Raw genomic sequence first — 17,024 nt, 5'->3', positions numbered from 1 at the left:
TGCAAATTTTCAATTTTTCAAAGATACTGTTCTTAGACAACCGTAGGTAATCTTTTATGAATTTCTACCATATTATAGAGCTGTGCAATTTCAGAATACTAGAAAGAAAAACAACCAATAGGAATCAAAATAAATGTTGACATCTGAAACATGAAGCCATGTTTGACTTCTCACAAGGAAAGATATCATATAAAAGCTAATTTTTTAAATGCTATGTATATTACTGGCATGCACTTTCCAAATCAAAGCAACCCCCTGAGAAAAAGTAGATGAATAATAAACTAAGAATGTTCCTTTCAAATATATGTATATAAGCAAAAACTTCCCTCTAAAATACTTAATTTTATTAGTGAAATGGTACCAAAGATAACAAGTATACAAACAATCTTTGCTCTATGCTACTTACACATAAATAAGACAGCTGTTGTTGCAAGACCTGATCCTTCAGTCTTTCTATAAGCATACATATTTGTCATTCTTTTATTGGAATAAGCTGTTCACCAGCCAACTGCATGTGGCTTAAACATCACAAAAATGACCATCTATACTTTACACAGTAAAGCATTTTCTTTAGTTTTAATGGTACACAATGGCGAGATACTTCAAATCCTAACAAAAATAAAGAGCGATTAAGCAGCTGCACAAACTGGGTTTCATTACCTTATAAAGTGGGCAACTTTTCATTCCCCATAAAACACTTAGGCTTCTGTAAGTATTAACTTTAAAAAGGAAAATCAAATTGAAAGTAACTAACTAATATGCTACTTAGCTTTTAAAATTGATAGAAATAACTCTTCCCATGAGGTAAGGCAATTAAGTCTTTTGATTGTATTACACTGTATTAAAAATAAGTCTACTTGATTTTAGTATTAAACAAGTTTTAAAGGTCTGACTTAGAAATCTTACAATGATGAGATTACTTCAGAGCACAAGTCACATTTTACTTGACAAAATATTTGCAGTGTGTCATTCTCTCAAGTTACATGCTTTCTCCCCAAAGAATGGATCCAAGAAGGACATAGAATCTCTATCATATAACTCTAATGTAAATTCAACTACTATTCTTTTCAAACAAACTTTGCACACAATTCCTTTCACATCACACAACCAACATTAGAGAAGATGATTGAGAGGTAATGATTAAGGCCATTCAATGTACAGAAAAAGTTTAAAGAGCTCCCTTCGATTTTGGTGAAATTAGAGCATGCTCTGTATTCAGTTACCATACTTCATAGTACGATGGTCTCCAAACTGCATTTTTGCATTCATTTATAAATCTCTTCTTAAAAATGGAGCTTCAATCTTGTACCAAGTGAACCCAGCACAGCTTTTCTGACAAACCACTCACATTCTTGTCTACTGGTGTGGTGTTGGTAGAACAGCCATCGAGATTATGTAAGATGTAATTGAAAATTAATAGCATACATAAAGTTCCAGAAAATATACCACATTTTAAGAAGGCACTAAAGCTTTAGCTTGTGCTCCCATATACTATTTTGAAAACAGGGGTATTGATTTTCATAATGAGACCTGAACCCATATGCAGCTGAACAGACCCACTGCAATATGGCTCAAAACAAAACCAGAAGTTCTGATACCACTGTACAGATGTGCTCACTTTTGAGGGTAGGAGAGGGGAAAGAAACCCAGTAAGCTAAATTATTATCTACAATATGGTGGTTGTTCCTTCTATAAATAGGACAGTAGCATGCCTTGTTCAACTACTATTAAAAGAAATATTCATTTTAGGGATAGTAATAAGAAAATGACTTTAAATAAGAAAAAATGAATCCAAGCAGTGAGCAAATGAAAACTTAATAGTCAGTGGGCGTTTAACGCAATAACAGCAAAACTATGTACTAAAGTAAAAACCCTTTTTTCCATAGCTGTCATTTACAAGGGAAAGTGTGTATTTTTGCACCATTTCCAAGCACATCATCAAAACAGTACACATTGAAATTAAAAAAAAAAACCCCACAAGGAAAAACAATACAAAATTCATTAACTAGCAATATTTTAACAACTTCCAATGCATACCGCCAGCTTATACAGGTCTACATCTTTCAACTTCCACTTATTTGAAAAAGTTCTTGGCAAAAGTTAACATAAATCATTTTACAAATAAGTACAGCCATCATGGAAATGCATGGATTCTCACAGATGAATAGTTCTGATGGCATTTGCCTTTATCATGGCATATATTACTGGTCCATGGTCTTTCTTGCTTTCCAGCAAGAAGACAACAAAGCTATCACAAGGATTGGAAGAGCTACTAGTACATATCAACCTGCTCAGTAGATTGCTTTGATGTTTTCTTCCTCTTTCAGGGAAATAAAAAGCTTTGGATTCACCCCACAGTTGAGTCAGAGGTCCATTCATTACTTTATACCTCTTCCATTTTAACTGAGAGGTTTTCTTCATTTGGTTGACAGTTCCCATTCTGTTGTAGTTTGACTTCCTCTGTCCTTTGTGCATCATTGTTGTCTACTGTCTTGTTAATTTCTGAATTTGGATCCTCTTTAGTGTGATCTTTGTCCTACCAAGAATGTTAAAAAGTTATATTTTCATAATAACAATATTCCTTATTATGCCAAGATTTCCAGAAGTAACTAGTGATTTTGGATGTTTACATTTCTGGATACCCAATGTGAGACAGCTTAAAGAGGCCAGTTTTAAGAGTGTGGGTGCTCAACAGCCTCTGAAAATCTGTCCCATTTAAGGGTGTCTGAAGTTGGGCACCCAAAAAACACCAATCACTTCTGGAAATATTTGCCTTAAAGAATTATATTTTGCTATATACAATTATTCAAAAGTGAAATAAAACAGAACAACAATACTAAGGAGCTATCACTAACAACTCCATAGTTAAGACATTGCGGAGTTTCCATTTAAACGAGGACTAGATCTCTCTATTTCTAGTTTTAAATATTTTACCAAAATTTCTGTTCAGATGTCCACTACATTTTTATGATAGCTCTTGGATAAAATAGTTATTGAAGACTGTAGAGGAAGCAATTAGAAGTCAGCCACTTTTTAAATTGGACACTTGCAGTCTCACTTTTTCACTTCCATAGTTAAATAGCCACAATTACAATTCTCTCAAGGACAGGCTACTTTTGAAATGTTAAAATCAAAAGATCACAAGGTAATCAGTCTGAACACTTGATTTTTGCTAATAATATCCGTATACCTCTATTCCCTGACCCACCTACTGAGCCTGCTCGTCCAGCTTTGCTCCTTGTAGAGTTCTCTAGCCAGCCTTTAACCCTGGGGAACCAGGAGGCAGCACTGTGGAAGGGAAGTACAAGGTAGACACATAGTTCTGAAACTGAGCTGCCTTTTTTGGATGGCTACAGGTAGCCAACCCACTCCTTACCCTATGCTTCTTTATTCCATTCCACTCATTTCTCCCTACCTACCCACTCAAGCACCTGAAGAGCTGGGAAGGTTCAAGTAGGGAGACCTAATCTAATGGATCTGCCAAGGTCACTTTCTTTTGGAGCACCTGTCTCTTGCTCGTAGGAACTATACTTAACTGTCCAAACTAGCAAAGAATGAAGACAGAAATGACAGATTTTGCCAAGAATCGATCAAACTCTACTGCTTAGTCACTCTCCTGTTCATCACTTGTTCACAAGTGCTTACCTTCAGTGTAGTAGTGGTTTTGTCAGACTTCTCCTTCCCATCTTTTTCTTTGCTACTTTTTTTCTTGGATGTGGATTGCTCTCTCTCTTTTCTTTCATTATTTGAATCCTTTTCTTTCTCTCTCTTTTTGTCCTTCTTATTTCTGCTTAAGAAAGTTTTTAGACATTCAGTAATCGAGTAAACCAAATGAATACTAAGAAGTTAGCTTTAGAAAGCTGTAATTCTTAGAATCAACCCTTCATTTTCAGTGCTGAACTGTAACACTAATGTGTTTCAACTAGAGGCTCCTATGTAAGAGACTGTGTAATTCCACAGCTTATTTTAAAAAGTATATTTTCTGAATCATCCAGGTAGCATACTTCTAAGAGACCCTGAAGATGTACAGCTGGCAGAATTTACTGAAAGGACAAATCTCTTCATGCCAAATAATAGTGATCAGAAGTATTTCTAATTGAACACATTAAAATACACAAAAAAAATCCGAAGTCCATATGTGCAAACACGCAAAACTTATTCAGTACAGTAACTCCTCGCTTAACTTTGTAGTTATATTCCTGAAAAATGCTACTTTAAGCAAAACAATGTTAAGCGAATCCAATTTCCCCATAAGAATTAATGTAAATGGGGGTGGGGAGGTTCGGTTCCAGGGAATTTTTTTTTCGCCAGACAAAAGAATATATACACACACACACAGTATAAGTTTTAAACAATGTAATACTGTACACAGCAATGATGCTTGTGAAGCTTGGTTGAGGTGGTGGAGTCAAGAGGGTGGAACGCCTTATTGCTAAATGATGAACCAGCACTCAGCTGAGCCCTCAAGGGTTAACACAATTGATAGCCTGCTGGGCAGCTGCTGCACAGAGAACTTAGGGGAGCTGATAGCAGGGCTGCCGGTCCATCCTGGTTCCAAGCCCTCACCAGCTAGCTCCAACGGCTGCTTTTCCTGCAAGCAGTAGACAAAGCGGGTGGCTGCCAAACAACGTTATAAGGGAGAATTGTGCAACTTTAAATGAGCATGTTCTCTAATTGATCAGCAACAAAACAACGTTAAGCAGGACGTTAAATGAGAAGTTACTGTGCTGTATTCTATACTTATATCCATTAAAAAAAAAAGAAAAAAAAAAGGGTAATTTATCTTACACTCCCAAGTCACTCACATTGATCTGGAAATAACTGCTCACACATATAAGGTTTTCATCATTTGCTCTTTTGTTTAATAGCTATCAGACTTTGGGAAAGTAAATTCACAATCTTTTTCTTATGAACAACTGACTGAAGCAGTTCAATGGTTTGCAGATCAGTAACTACAGTTTGATTCCTTTAATCTCCAATTAGATCTAGAATTACTATCAAAACATTAAATTGCAAACGAGACCCGCATCTGTGAGACTTTCAAAAACAATGGGTAAAAGAGAGAAGAAATTAAATATTTGTAAAAATGCAAAACACTATCAATTTTCTTACTCAAAAGAGCTAAAGAATTTAATTTTCAAAAATATATAAAGAGGGGAGCAAATTGACAAGTGTGACAAAAGTTCCTCCTCTATCTTGGTGGGTCCTGCGCTTATTGGCGGATTTTCTTGCCTCAGAGATTCACCATGTGGGTTGGGGAACAGTCCAGAGACCTTCCCCTCTGGAAGAACCCACAGTCCAGGTCAATTGGGAGGTTTGGGAGGAACCCGGACCCACCCTCTACTCTGGGTTCCAGCCCAGTAGACTGCAGCTGTCTCTAGTGCCTCCTGTAACAGCTGCATGACAGCTACAACTCCCTGGGCTACTTCCCCATGGCCTCCTCCAAACACCTTCCTTATTCTCACCACAGGATCTTCCTCCTGGTGTCTGATAACGCTTGTGCTCCTCAGTCCTCCAGCAGCACACCCTCTCAGCTCCTTGCGCCTCTTGCTCCCAGCTCCTCACACTCCCACCACAAACTGAAGTGAGCTCCTTTTTAAAACCCAGGTACCCTGATTAGCCTGCCTTAATTGATTCTAGAAGCTTCTTCTTAATTGGCTCCAGGTGTCCTAATTAGCCTGCCTGCCTTAACTGGTTCTAGCAGGTTCCTGATAACTCTAGTGCAGCCCCTGCTCTGGTCACTCAGGGAACAGAAAACTACTTATCTAGTGACCAGTATATTTGCCCTCTACCAGACTCCTGTACTCCACTGGTCTGGGTCTGCCACACAAAGGACAGCTGTACAGAACAATAAGGATCTTTGATTGGTTTGTAGGTAAAGAATGTGAAGAGCTCCAAAATAATAAATCAATGCAAGATTGAACTGAGACTTGAATCACTTTGACCAAATGAAATTATCTGCAGCGACGGAAGTGTAATAAAAGAGACTCAGGCAGGGGTGATAAACTGATGAGAACAGTGTTTCCAAACAAGTTTTTTTCATATTCTCAGATTCTCCATCTAAGATTCTGTTTTGGAGAAAGAGGGCTGATCTTGTCATTGTCATTTACATACAAGATAGGTAGAAAGCTTCTTACATGTACTGAAAAAAAAAAAAAACTGCCCAAAAGAAATCCAAATCTCCTCAACAATTTTTTTTGCATGATATTGGTACTGATACTGGGAAGCTGATGAAATTTCAGTACGGGAGAAAGATCATTAAAGATTTTCCTTTTTAGCTGTCCGTTTTAGTTCTAATATGTATATAAATCCCACCTCCTTGGTGATGGAGACCGAGAGGACTTTCTCTTTGATGTTTTGGATGTTTTTGGAGACTTGGAAGGACTTCTACTCTTCCTCTTACGCCTTTCTCTGTTAAGACCAAGAAGTTCAAAATTAGGCAATGAAGATGCACAATAAATTAGACAATGGCATAAGAAAACAGATGGTTCTAAACATTATTCTTTGGCATGACAACTGGTTGACACTGTTAATGTCCTGCAACATGTTGGCCACTGCTAAGTGTATGCCTCACTGATTGTACATACATTACACAAGTCAAGAAATTTAAAGCTTTGTGTAAGTGAGAGTTTTGTGGGAGGAGGAATGGCAGAGGGAAGTAGCAGAGGGAGATTATGCTTCTTCAGATTTCTGCTATATCACATTTTGGAAGGGAATAAATTTACCTTCTCAGCCCAAACACCTCTATCAGGTGATAATGGGAACCTGATAAGAGTTAAATTTATTATTACCTATTGGCATTACAGTAAAGCCAAGGATGAGGACCTCATTGTACTAGAAGCTATTGACCTCAGCGAGGCCAGGGTCACCTATGGTCCCTCCTCTGAAGAGTTTGCAATATAAGAAATGTTCCTCCTTCAACATAAGAGCCAAGAATTATCATTATTAAACATGAATCTTTAAATTATCAGCTGAGTTGATGAGTAATGAAAGATAAGCTATTACTACAACACATACCTTAAGAATGACAAATACATACATTTTAAAGGGGAAATGAAAGAAAGCTTTTTAACTGTCTTGTCTTGAGTTTGGAGATCTAAATTTCGTCTACAGGAGCTGATGAAACCACTACAATTTACCTTGTATGGAGCTGCATGCATACAGTGATCTGAAGCTCAATTGTAAAATATGATTCCTGTGGCCCTGATCAAAGAAAGCGCTTAGGTATGTTCACAGATTTTAAGCATGTGAATAGTCCCGCTTCAATAGACTAATGTATTTAAACTTGAGTACGAGCTGAAATGCTTTGTGGGATCAGAACCAGAGGACCCAGTTCCACACAGTATCAGTCCCAGAGGTGTTTGTTGTAAATCATGACAGGGAACATTTTAATATGGATTAAAACATTTCTATTATTATTATTTCTCAAAGGATGACATGCTATCGTTAACAAACAATGCTGTGTAAAAAAAATAGGACACAATAGTTGTATGGGAAGGTTGAAGCCCAACAAAATCCAACAAACACAGGAAGTTCAGATTAAGTCAGATTCTTAACATTTTATTTACATAGGAGTTTGGTAGGGTTTTTTTTTACTAGTTACCAAAGTTTGCTATTCTAGGATCTAATCCAGGGTGTTGCTGAGTTCTCATAACTCCCTCTGACTGCACGTACAATGAACCAGGCATAAAACAAAAATAAGTTAACTAGATCTAAAGACAGTTTAATATTAAACTAGAGTAGAAGTGATATCAAAATGGATGCCCCCTTCCTGTTGGCATTTTTCAGAACAGAAAATTGTGTCATGGTTTATTTCAGAAATTTGACCAAGCAGGACAAAAAGAGCTCAGGAGAGCTGGGAGACAATATTAAAGGCACAATAGAAAACTATCCTTATACAAAGGAAAGATTGAAAGAATAGTAAGAAGCCAATATAGCTCCATCAGGCGCTCTTTAATGACCTGAAAATCAAAAAGGAAGCCTACAAAAAGAGGAAACAAGGACAAATTGCTAAGAAAGAGTACAAAAGAATACCACAAGACCGTAGGGCAAAATCAATAAGGCAAAGGCTTTGTCTACACTGCCAATTGAACGACAAAACTTTTGTCATTCACAAGTGCTTAAAAAAGCCCCCCAAAAGACAAAAGTTTTGCCACGGCAAGTGGCAGTGAAAATGGCTCATCGTCAGCAGGAGCGCTCTCGTTTCGACAACGCGAACTCCGCATGTACGGGGTGGAAGTATTTTGTCAGCAGAAGTCTTCCCACAGATCCAACCTTGAGTTTATGAAAAATTGGCACATGTCACTATAATGATATGGCATCCTTTCACCTCCCTTCCCAAGGACCAATGCCCTGCCTTACGACATAAAGGAGACAATCTCTATTGCCATATGCTTTCACTGTTTCTTTGCTTTAACCCCTAGGAATGTACCTGTTGGACAATCAAAGGAGTTGCTCTATTCCTATGGACCCCAAATCAGAATTCAACATATATATTTTATACTAATAACATTTTATCAAAGTATTTATTAAATGTTAACTTGCTAACTTGAGATCATGGGCAGAGACATTATGTAACCTTTTTAACCATTAGCAACTGTGCTAACTTGTCTTGCTGCAAAACCTATCCCAGGGTGTGGAACTGCCTACCCTGTCACTTTCCCCTGCCCATGGTAAATCTATATATTCCATTGTAATCAATTGATTGACAGTGTCTCTGAGCCTAATAAGCCAGGTGACACTCCGCCAGCGCTGTGTGTAATAAACTCCTATGCTTGACCTCTACACGGTGTGGATTTATGTCCTTCAACAGCCATGTTGCTAAAAGCTGTGTAGTGTAGACAAATCCTAAGATACAAAATGCATTACACCTAGCAAGGGACATAAGAGGTTCTATAAATACATTAGGCGCAATAGCAAGACAAAGGAAAGTGTAGGTCTACTACTTAGGGAAAGAGAGCATGGATGACATCAAGAAGGCTGATGTGTTAAATGCCTATTTTGCTTTAGTCTTCACTAAAAAAGTTAACTGTAACAAAATACTTAACACAATTAATGTTAACAACAAAGGTGAAGGAACCCACGGCAAAATACAGAAATAATAGATTAAATAATATTTAGATAATTAGATGTATTCAAATTGGCAGGATATGATGAAATTCACTCTATGGTACTTTTAAGGAACTAGCAGTCTCAAAACCATTAGCAACTATTTTTGAGACTCATGGAAATGAGGTTCCAGAGGGCAGGAAAAGGGCAAACATAGTACCTATTTTTTAAAAAGAGGAACAAAGAGGACCTGGGGAATTATAGACCAGTCAGCCTAACTTCCATAGCTAGAAAGATACAGGAACAAATTATTAAACAATCAATTGGTAAGCACCTAGGGTGGGGGTGGGCAAACTTTTTGGCCCGAGGGCCACATCTGGGAATAGAATTGTATGGCGGGCCATGAATGGTCACAAAATTGGGGTTGGGGTGCAGGAGGGGGTGAGGGCTTTTGTTGGGGGTGCGGGCTCCAGGGTTGAGGGCTGTCGATGAGAAGTTTGGGGTGCAGGAGGGGCTCCAGGCTGAGACTGAGGGGTTCGGAGGGTGGGAGGGGGATCAGGGCTGGGGCAGGGGTGCGGGATTTGGGGTGGGGCTGAGGATGAGGGGTTTGGGGTGCAGGAGGGTGCTCTGGGCTGGGATCCAGGGGTTTGGAGGGAGTTGGGGCGTGGGGAGAGGCTCAGGGGTGTAGGCTCTCGGCGATGCTTACCTCAAGTGGCTCCCGGAAGCAGCGGCATGTCCCTTCTCCGGCTCCTATGTGGAGGTGCGGCCAGGAGGCTCTGAACACTGCGCCGTCCACAGGCACAGTCCCTGCGGCGCCCATTGGCTGCAGTTCCTGGCCAATGGGGGGGCGGCACTTGGGCGGGAGCAGCATGCAGAGCAGAGCCCCCTGGCTGCGCCTATGCATAGGAGCCAGAGGGGGGCCATGCCGCTGCTTCCAGGAGCCGCGTGGAGTGGCCCCCGACCCTGCTCCCCGGCTGGAGCATCGGAGCAGGGCAAGCCCCAGACCCCCATCCCTAATGGGAACTCGAGGGCCAGATTAAAATAGCTGGTGGGCCGGATCTGGCCTGCAGGCCGTAGTTTGCCCACCCCTGACCTAGGGGATAATACAGCGATAAGGAAGAGCCAACATAGATTTGTCAAGAACAAATCATGCCAAACCAATATAATTAATTACATTCTTTAGGGTTACTGACCTACTGGATAGAGGGGAAGCTGTATACGTGATAAATCTTGATTTTAGTAAGTCTTTTGGCACAGTCCTGCATGGCATTCTCATAGGCCAACTACAGAATGCAGTCTAGATGAAATTACTATAAAGTGTATGCATAATTGGTTGAAAGCCCATACTCATGAAAGTTATCAGTGACATGCTTTCAAAGTGGGAATAGGTATCTAGTGGGGTCTCACAGGGGTCTGTCCCAGATCCAGTGCTACTCAATATTTTCATTAGTGACTTAGATAATGGCGTAAACAGTATACATGTAAAATTTGTGGATGACATCAAGCTGGGAAGGCTTGCAAGCACTTTGGAGGACAGGGTTAGAATTCAAAATGATGATTTTAGATCAGTTCTCCAATTTAACAAGATGAAACTCAATAAAGACAAGTATTACACTTAGGAAGGAAAAAAATCAAGTGTACAAATACAACATTGGAATAACTGGCTAAGCAGTAGCACTACAGAAAAGGATTGGGGGGGTATCATGGATCACAAACTGAACATGAGCCAAAAATGTGATGCAACTGCAAAAAAGGCTAATATCATTCTGGGGAGTATTGACAGGATGATACATAACACACGAGAGGTAATTTTCCTGCTCTATTCAGCACTGGTGAGGGCTCAGCTAGAATGGTGTGTCCAGGTTTGGGCACCAAACTTCAAGGAAGATGAGGAAAATATGAGAGATCCAGAAGTCAGCAACAAAAATGATAACAGGTTTAGAAAACATGACCTATGAAGAAAGATTAAAAACATGGAAATGTTTATCTTGGGGAAGAAAAATGACTGAGGGGAGGACCTGATAATCTTCAAGTACATTAAGGGCTGTTATAAAAAGGACGGTGTTTGATTACATTTTGCCCTACCCTCAGTGGACATAAAGAACAATTGGCTTTAATCGCCAGCGAGGGAGATTTAGGTTAGATATTAGGAAAAACTTTCTAACTATAATGCTAGTTAAGCCTTGAAATAGGCTTCCAAGGAAGTTTGTAGAATCCCCATCATTGAAAGTTTTAAAGAACAGATTAGACAAACAACTGTCACGGATAGTCGAGGAGTATGTATTCATGCCGCAGCACAGGGAGGTGGATAAAATAATCTCTCAAGGTCCCTTCCAGCCCTACATTTCTATGATTCTACAAGAAGGCTTGGTCTACACTTGAAAGTTATAGAATCATAGCTACATCGGTAAGGGGGATCAAAGTAGATATGCCAACATAACCCTCAGTGCAGATGCAGCTAGGTTGACAGAATAACACTTCAGTTGACATAGCTAATGCCATTCCTCTGCTGACAGAAAAACTCCGTATGTTGGGGTAGGCTGCATCTTCACTACAGAGCTATGCCAATACTATGGAAACTAACACTATATTCCCTCTTTCTGAAAACGGAAGGGTGATAAAACCTTTATCCAAACTTTTCATTAAGCACCACAAAACACAAATAAATAGACCTATAAAAGATAGGGTAGCCTGCCTAAACCTTCAGTCTTGTATCAGGGATTTATTTTGACTTTTTAGGACTAAGTCTTTGACATTCTTGGATTCTAAGGATTTGTTGGGTCTTTATTTGATCTCATTTCTGATACCCTGAATATAAAACTGTCTTTATTTCCTGTTTACACAGGCTCTTATCTCCTTACTCTCAGCTCCCTAGTGGCCATCCTGAATAGTAGGTCTTAACATGACAGTGCAAACAACAAGAAGATTAGGTGATAGTCTGAAACAGATCCTTCACTGAGTGAAAAGGGTCAAGTGAAGCCCAGTCTGGATCCTGATGCAGTAGTCTACACCATTATTCCCACAGCCAAATTTGACAGAAACAAGGGAGTAAGTGGGACAGCCTCATGGAAATGAGAACTCCCACAATGATCCTCAGTCTCCCTCCGAGATGGCAGTCCACAGAACTATTCTAAAGAGGAATTTCTGCACATTCATAATTGGTTCCCTGCTTATTTGAATAGAGGAGTTTGGGGAAGGCTCTGAGATTTGCCTCAAACCTTCAAGGTTTCCTCCCCAGAATCAATTTAGAGAGAACAATATCACAGAAAATTAAATTCTATCTTATTAATAAATGACATTGCAATACTGATGCATAATATTTAGGTTTTGTGTTATCTCATTGTACTGACAGATTAAGAAATAGCATAGCAAAATTATCAAACAGAATCAAACCTGCTGGAACTACGAGATCTTCTTAGAGAACTGTAGCTTCTGGGAGGTGTTCTGGATCTCTTCTCTTTCTTCTTTTTATCATCACTCTCTTTGGACCTCTCTTTTTCTCTTCCCCGTTCCTTCTCTTTGTCCCCTTCCTTGTCTTTGTCCTTCTCCTTGTCACCCTCCTTCTTCTCTCTGTCTTTCTCCCTGTCCTTCTCCTTAACCTTCTCCCTTTCCCCCTCTTTCTCCCGATCCTTTTCCTTGTCCCTGTCCCCCCCTTTCTCCAGGTCCGTTTCCTTCTTGTCCCGGACTACCTCCTTCTCCTTGTCCCTGTCCTTCTCCCTATCCTTCTCTTTGTCCCTGTCCTTCTCCTTCTCCCTGTCCTTGACCCTCTCCCGGTCTTTGTTCCTCTCCTTTTCTTTGTCTCTGTCCCTCTCTCGGTCCTTGTCCCTGTCTTTTTCTTTATCTCTCTCCCTATCCTTGTCCCTGTTTCTCTCTTTGTCTCTGTCCCGCTCCCTCTCTCTTTCTTTATCTCGGTCTCTCTCCTTCTCCCTGTCTCGGTCCTTGTCCTTCTCTTTGACCTTTTCTTTTTCCTTGACCTTTTCTTTGTTTTCTTTGTCTTTTTTCTTGTCCCTATGAAAAAGAAACATTCATTCATCATTGAAATGACCCTAATAAAAAGCTGAATTCACTCCTTTACCCTACTAATAAACGCTCAACAAAACTCATAATTCTCTCCTTCAAAAATAATCACAACTATGCAAAATGTAAATTTCCCACCCACCTCATTCCTAACAATCTAGCTTTTTTTCCCCCTGCAGCAGCTGAAGGCAGAGGTATAAAAAAGAAAGAAAAAACAATTAATCTTTAGACTGATAACATTATAGCATAGGAACAGACTATGAATAAGAGCAGTATACAGCCTATGGACATTTGTAGGAACCTGATTGCTGAAGTAGACTTTCCAGCATTTTGTGGGAAATCAGATTTTTTTAAACTTGGCTTTTAAATATTTCTTCTCATAACAATGAGGAGTCCAGTGGCACCTTAAAGACTAGCAGATTTATTTGGGCATAAACCATGCATCTGAAGAAGTGGGTTTTTTAACCCATGAAAGCTTATGCCCAAATAAATCTGTTAGTCTTTAAGGTGCCACCGGACTCCTTGTTGTTTTTGTGGATACAGACTAACAGGGCTACCCCTCTGATACTTCTCATAACAGGGAATCCATCACCCTAAAATGGACTATGGGACAGTGTTTCTATTTGTGGTTAGGTCCAGTAAAGAATAGAGACAACTGTACATTATTTTTATTGAGTCTGCCAAAAAGAAACCCTACACAAATAAAGTACAATGATTTCCATGTATATATGTGCATATTTAAGAATTTAGGAAAAATTGTAAGGGATACCAGCAGCAAGAGTTGGTGGCTACACTCTGAGGTCACCAAAAATTTTGTTGCGAGAACCCCTGCTATAGGATAACCACATCCACAGGAACTCACAAAAGAAACTCAAATTATAAGTTTTAGTTCTAAACTGCTCCACCACACATATATATATACATATATATATATACACACACACATATACATACATATATATCCTGAACTGTGCCACAAATCTAGGATAATTGTTATTGGACTTTAAACAAGGGAAGTTAACGTACATATTAACAAAGGAGGGAAAAATATACAGACCGATGGATTCCCTGTTATAAAAAGGCAAATTTACAGGCAAAGGCAACATTGTCTTATTCTCATATGGAGGCAATTCATCAGTCTGGATTAAGCTATTAGGAGTTGGCAAGCTACCCAAAACGCAGAAACGGAGGAAGAAAACAGAAACATATGGCTCACGGAAGGATGGCAGACTGTAGAACCTGATGTCTAAATGCTGTACCTGAGGAAAATGGGATATCCACATTGCAATATTTTGTGAGAGAGTGGACAGATGCCCAGGGTGCTGCTTTGCACATTTCTTTGTAACAAACAATTTCAATATGCATGAGAAGTGGATACAGATTTTGTAGAATTGCATCTTATAATAGATGGAAGAATTTTACCATCTTTTGTATAAGACATCTATTACTTGTAGCCATCAGCAGATGGTTTCTTTTGCAGCTGGAGATGGTTACTTTTGGAGCTATGAGGCCTTTGGTTTTGCCAAAACGATCTTTTTCCTGAACAAGTTTGTTCTGTCCAACTAATATTTAATGGATTGACAGACATTTAACTTTCCTAAATGAGAAGAAGAATTGGGACAGAACCAAGATAGAAAGAAAAGAAAATGAGGAAGCACCCACTGGTTCCAAGGGCAGCTCTTTTAGTTCAACCAAAAAAATTCAGCTTCCAGCTGGCCACAGAAGCTTTGATTGGAGAATGAAATTTTGCTACTGCCTTGGTGAACCTGCAAATATGAAAGTCTGAACACAAACTCTCCTTTCCCAGCTGAGAGGGCTCATAATGCAGCCATATGGATATATAAGGGTCTGAGGTTCAGACCTTTACTTAATCTATCAAAGAAGAAGACTAATTTTGACAGTTATTGAATATGAGCCAAGACTGTTGAAGACAAGTATGAGCCAAAGCTTTTTGAAGACAAGTTAGACACATTAGTAAGCCTGACGCATACAATTCTTCCTGGATTGGAGGAATACATTCAGTATTTGCTTGGAGTACCCAAGTTCCCACAGATTCATCCTCTCAAGTTCTTTTACAAGAACACCTAGAACTTGTCGATGTCTTGACAACAAAATGATCTCTGAATCAGAAGGTCTCTGGTGAGGAGTAGTCATCTGAGAGCAGAGGTTGCTGAAGAGGCATCAGAATCACTTTTCAGAAAATGTTCCAATCTTTTAGCCACTGAGCTTTTGGAAGCAATTGTTCCATCTTGCAGGATTGGTTGGTTTTGTTTTGGTGGTTTTTATTTACAAGTCAGATGAAATCTGAAGATTTCTCTTGGCTGTGGGGCTCATTTGGGATGATCCCTCCAAAAAGAGACCCAGTGAAAAGCTTATGTGATTGCATAAATATCTCAAAACAAATACACTGAAATTTCAGGATAAGTAAAAACTCTGTGAGGATAAATGCCAGAAGAGATCACAATAAGAGGAGCCAGTAATAGGTTTGCAAAGCCCAGGATACCTAGGCTGGTTGAGAAAGATTAAGCTTCTTTGGCCACCAGTGCGGGACTTACTCTAGGAGGCTCATAAGTGTAGCTAGGGCTCCCTTCAGACAAAGTCCAGCCATGTCCCCATGATCCCTACCTTTCTCCACCAGAACCAGTGTTTGGTCAAAGTTCTTTCCACATAGGCCTTCAGATGATCAAGATCCAGTGGCCAAAGGCTCTGGTGGGGACACCTTTTAAGAGGAGCCTGTGAAGACCACTGCCCCCACCAATGGGACATACCATCTAGAAAGGTTGAACAGGTCAGGAGCAGGGCAGTGCTAATACCCTGTGGCCAGAAGGAGCTAGTCATCGATGGATCAGGCCCAACCAATTCCACCATTGAGGTGCGTTGCTCTCTGACATGCTGGAGGAGGAGTGTGTGTCATGGGGAGAGAAGAGGCCAAATTACCTACAAAAGCAAGTCTGAAGCCTCCCTAAGGTAGAGCAGCGGTTCTCAAACTTCATTGCATCGTGACTCTCCTTCTGACAACAAAAATTACTACACAACCCCAGGAGGGGGGACCGAAGACTGAGCCCACCCAAGCCCCACCGCCCCAGGTGGGGTGGGGGGTCGGGGACAGGGACGGAGACGGAGGAAGCTGAAGACCAAGGGCTTCTGCCCTGGGCGGGGGGGGGGGGGGATGTAACCTTAGCCCAGGGCGCTGGGACTTGGGTCCTGGGCATTGGGGTTTGGGCTTCAGACTTGCTGGGGCCCAAGGCCAACACCAGCCTTGGCGACCCCATTAAAATGGGGTCTTGACCCACTTTGGGGTCCCAACCCATAGTTTGGAAACCCCTGAGATAGAGTATATAGAGATGCTTCTGCCAGATGGAGGCAGGACACTAAAGACCATTTTGGCACCAAAACTTCTATCCAGTAAGCTGTGTTAATGAGTATCTGTTGATGTGGATATTCTCAGAGTGATGGATTGCCTGTGTATGAGAATTATGCTATTGTTCAATAAGATGAAGAATTAGCTTAATGGAATCCTGTAGTTGGCCAAGCCAGACAGTCAAGGGGACTGATCATGAATAACTGGATTTGGATTAGGCTGGTAACAAGTAAATATTTCATAACACAAAGATGTATAGTTTTATTTATAGGAGGGAAAACAACACCCCGAAATAACTAGAAAATTGGCACAGCTAACACACACACACGGTGGATGTCTGTTTTCTGAATACTTGCTGATTTGCGCCCAAATTCAACACTAGTCTAAGCCAATGCAACAACTTTGGAGTGATAGTTTGTGCCCACTTACACCACGGTTGAATTTGTCATGTAGAGTAAAATTTCCAAACTTGGTTGCCTAAGGTCTGGCATTTAACTAAAAACTATCTTTTTTTTCCAATGATGCTGAACAACTGTAGTGACCACTGACTTCAGTGGAAGTTGAGGAAGCTCAGTACCTAAAGTTTAGGGACCCCAGT

At 40.2% G+C, this 17,024-nt stretch overlaps 1 protein-coding gene across 6 annotated transcripts in view; it reads right to left on the bottom strand.

The window, feature by feature from the left end:
- Positions 1-322: 322 nt before the first annotated feature.
- SREK1 (splicing regulatory glutamic acid and lysine rich protein 1) overlaps positions 323-17,024 on the bottom strand; it is a 55,055-nt gene continuing 38,353 nt past the window's right edge. For 5 of the 6 annotated variants that reach the window (XM_008170643.3, XM_065550044.1, XM_065550045.1 and 2 more), the window contains 4 exons: positions 12,442-13,056; positions 6,316-6,411; positions 3,646-3,787; positions 323-2,536 (listed from right to left, as the gene is read on the bottom strand). In XM_008170643.3, the coding sequence (XP_008168865.2) occupies positions 2,384-2,536; positions 3,646-3,787; positions 6,316-6,411; positions 12,442-13,056 (1,006 nt within the window). In that variant the 3' untranslated portion in view covers positions 323-2,383. Of the gene's footprint in view, positions 2,537-3,645; positions 3,788-6,315; positions 6,412-6,791; positions 6,916-12,441; positions 13,057-17,024 lie in introns of all 6 variants that reach the window. The other variant, XR_010588777.1, reaches the window with a different exon arrangement.

This window comes from Chrysemys picta, chromosome 6 (genome assembly GCF_011386835.1).
Source record: "Chrysemys picta bellii isolate R12L10 chromosome 6, ASM1138683v2, whole genome shotgun sequence".
Lineage (NCBI taxonomy): Eukaryota > Metazoa > Chordata > Testudines > Emydidae > Chrysemys > Chrysemys picta.
The sequence above is the reverse complement of the archived record's forward strand: the minus strand, read 5'-3'. Positions and strand labels throughout refer to the sequence as shown.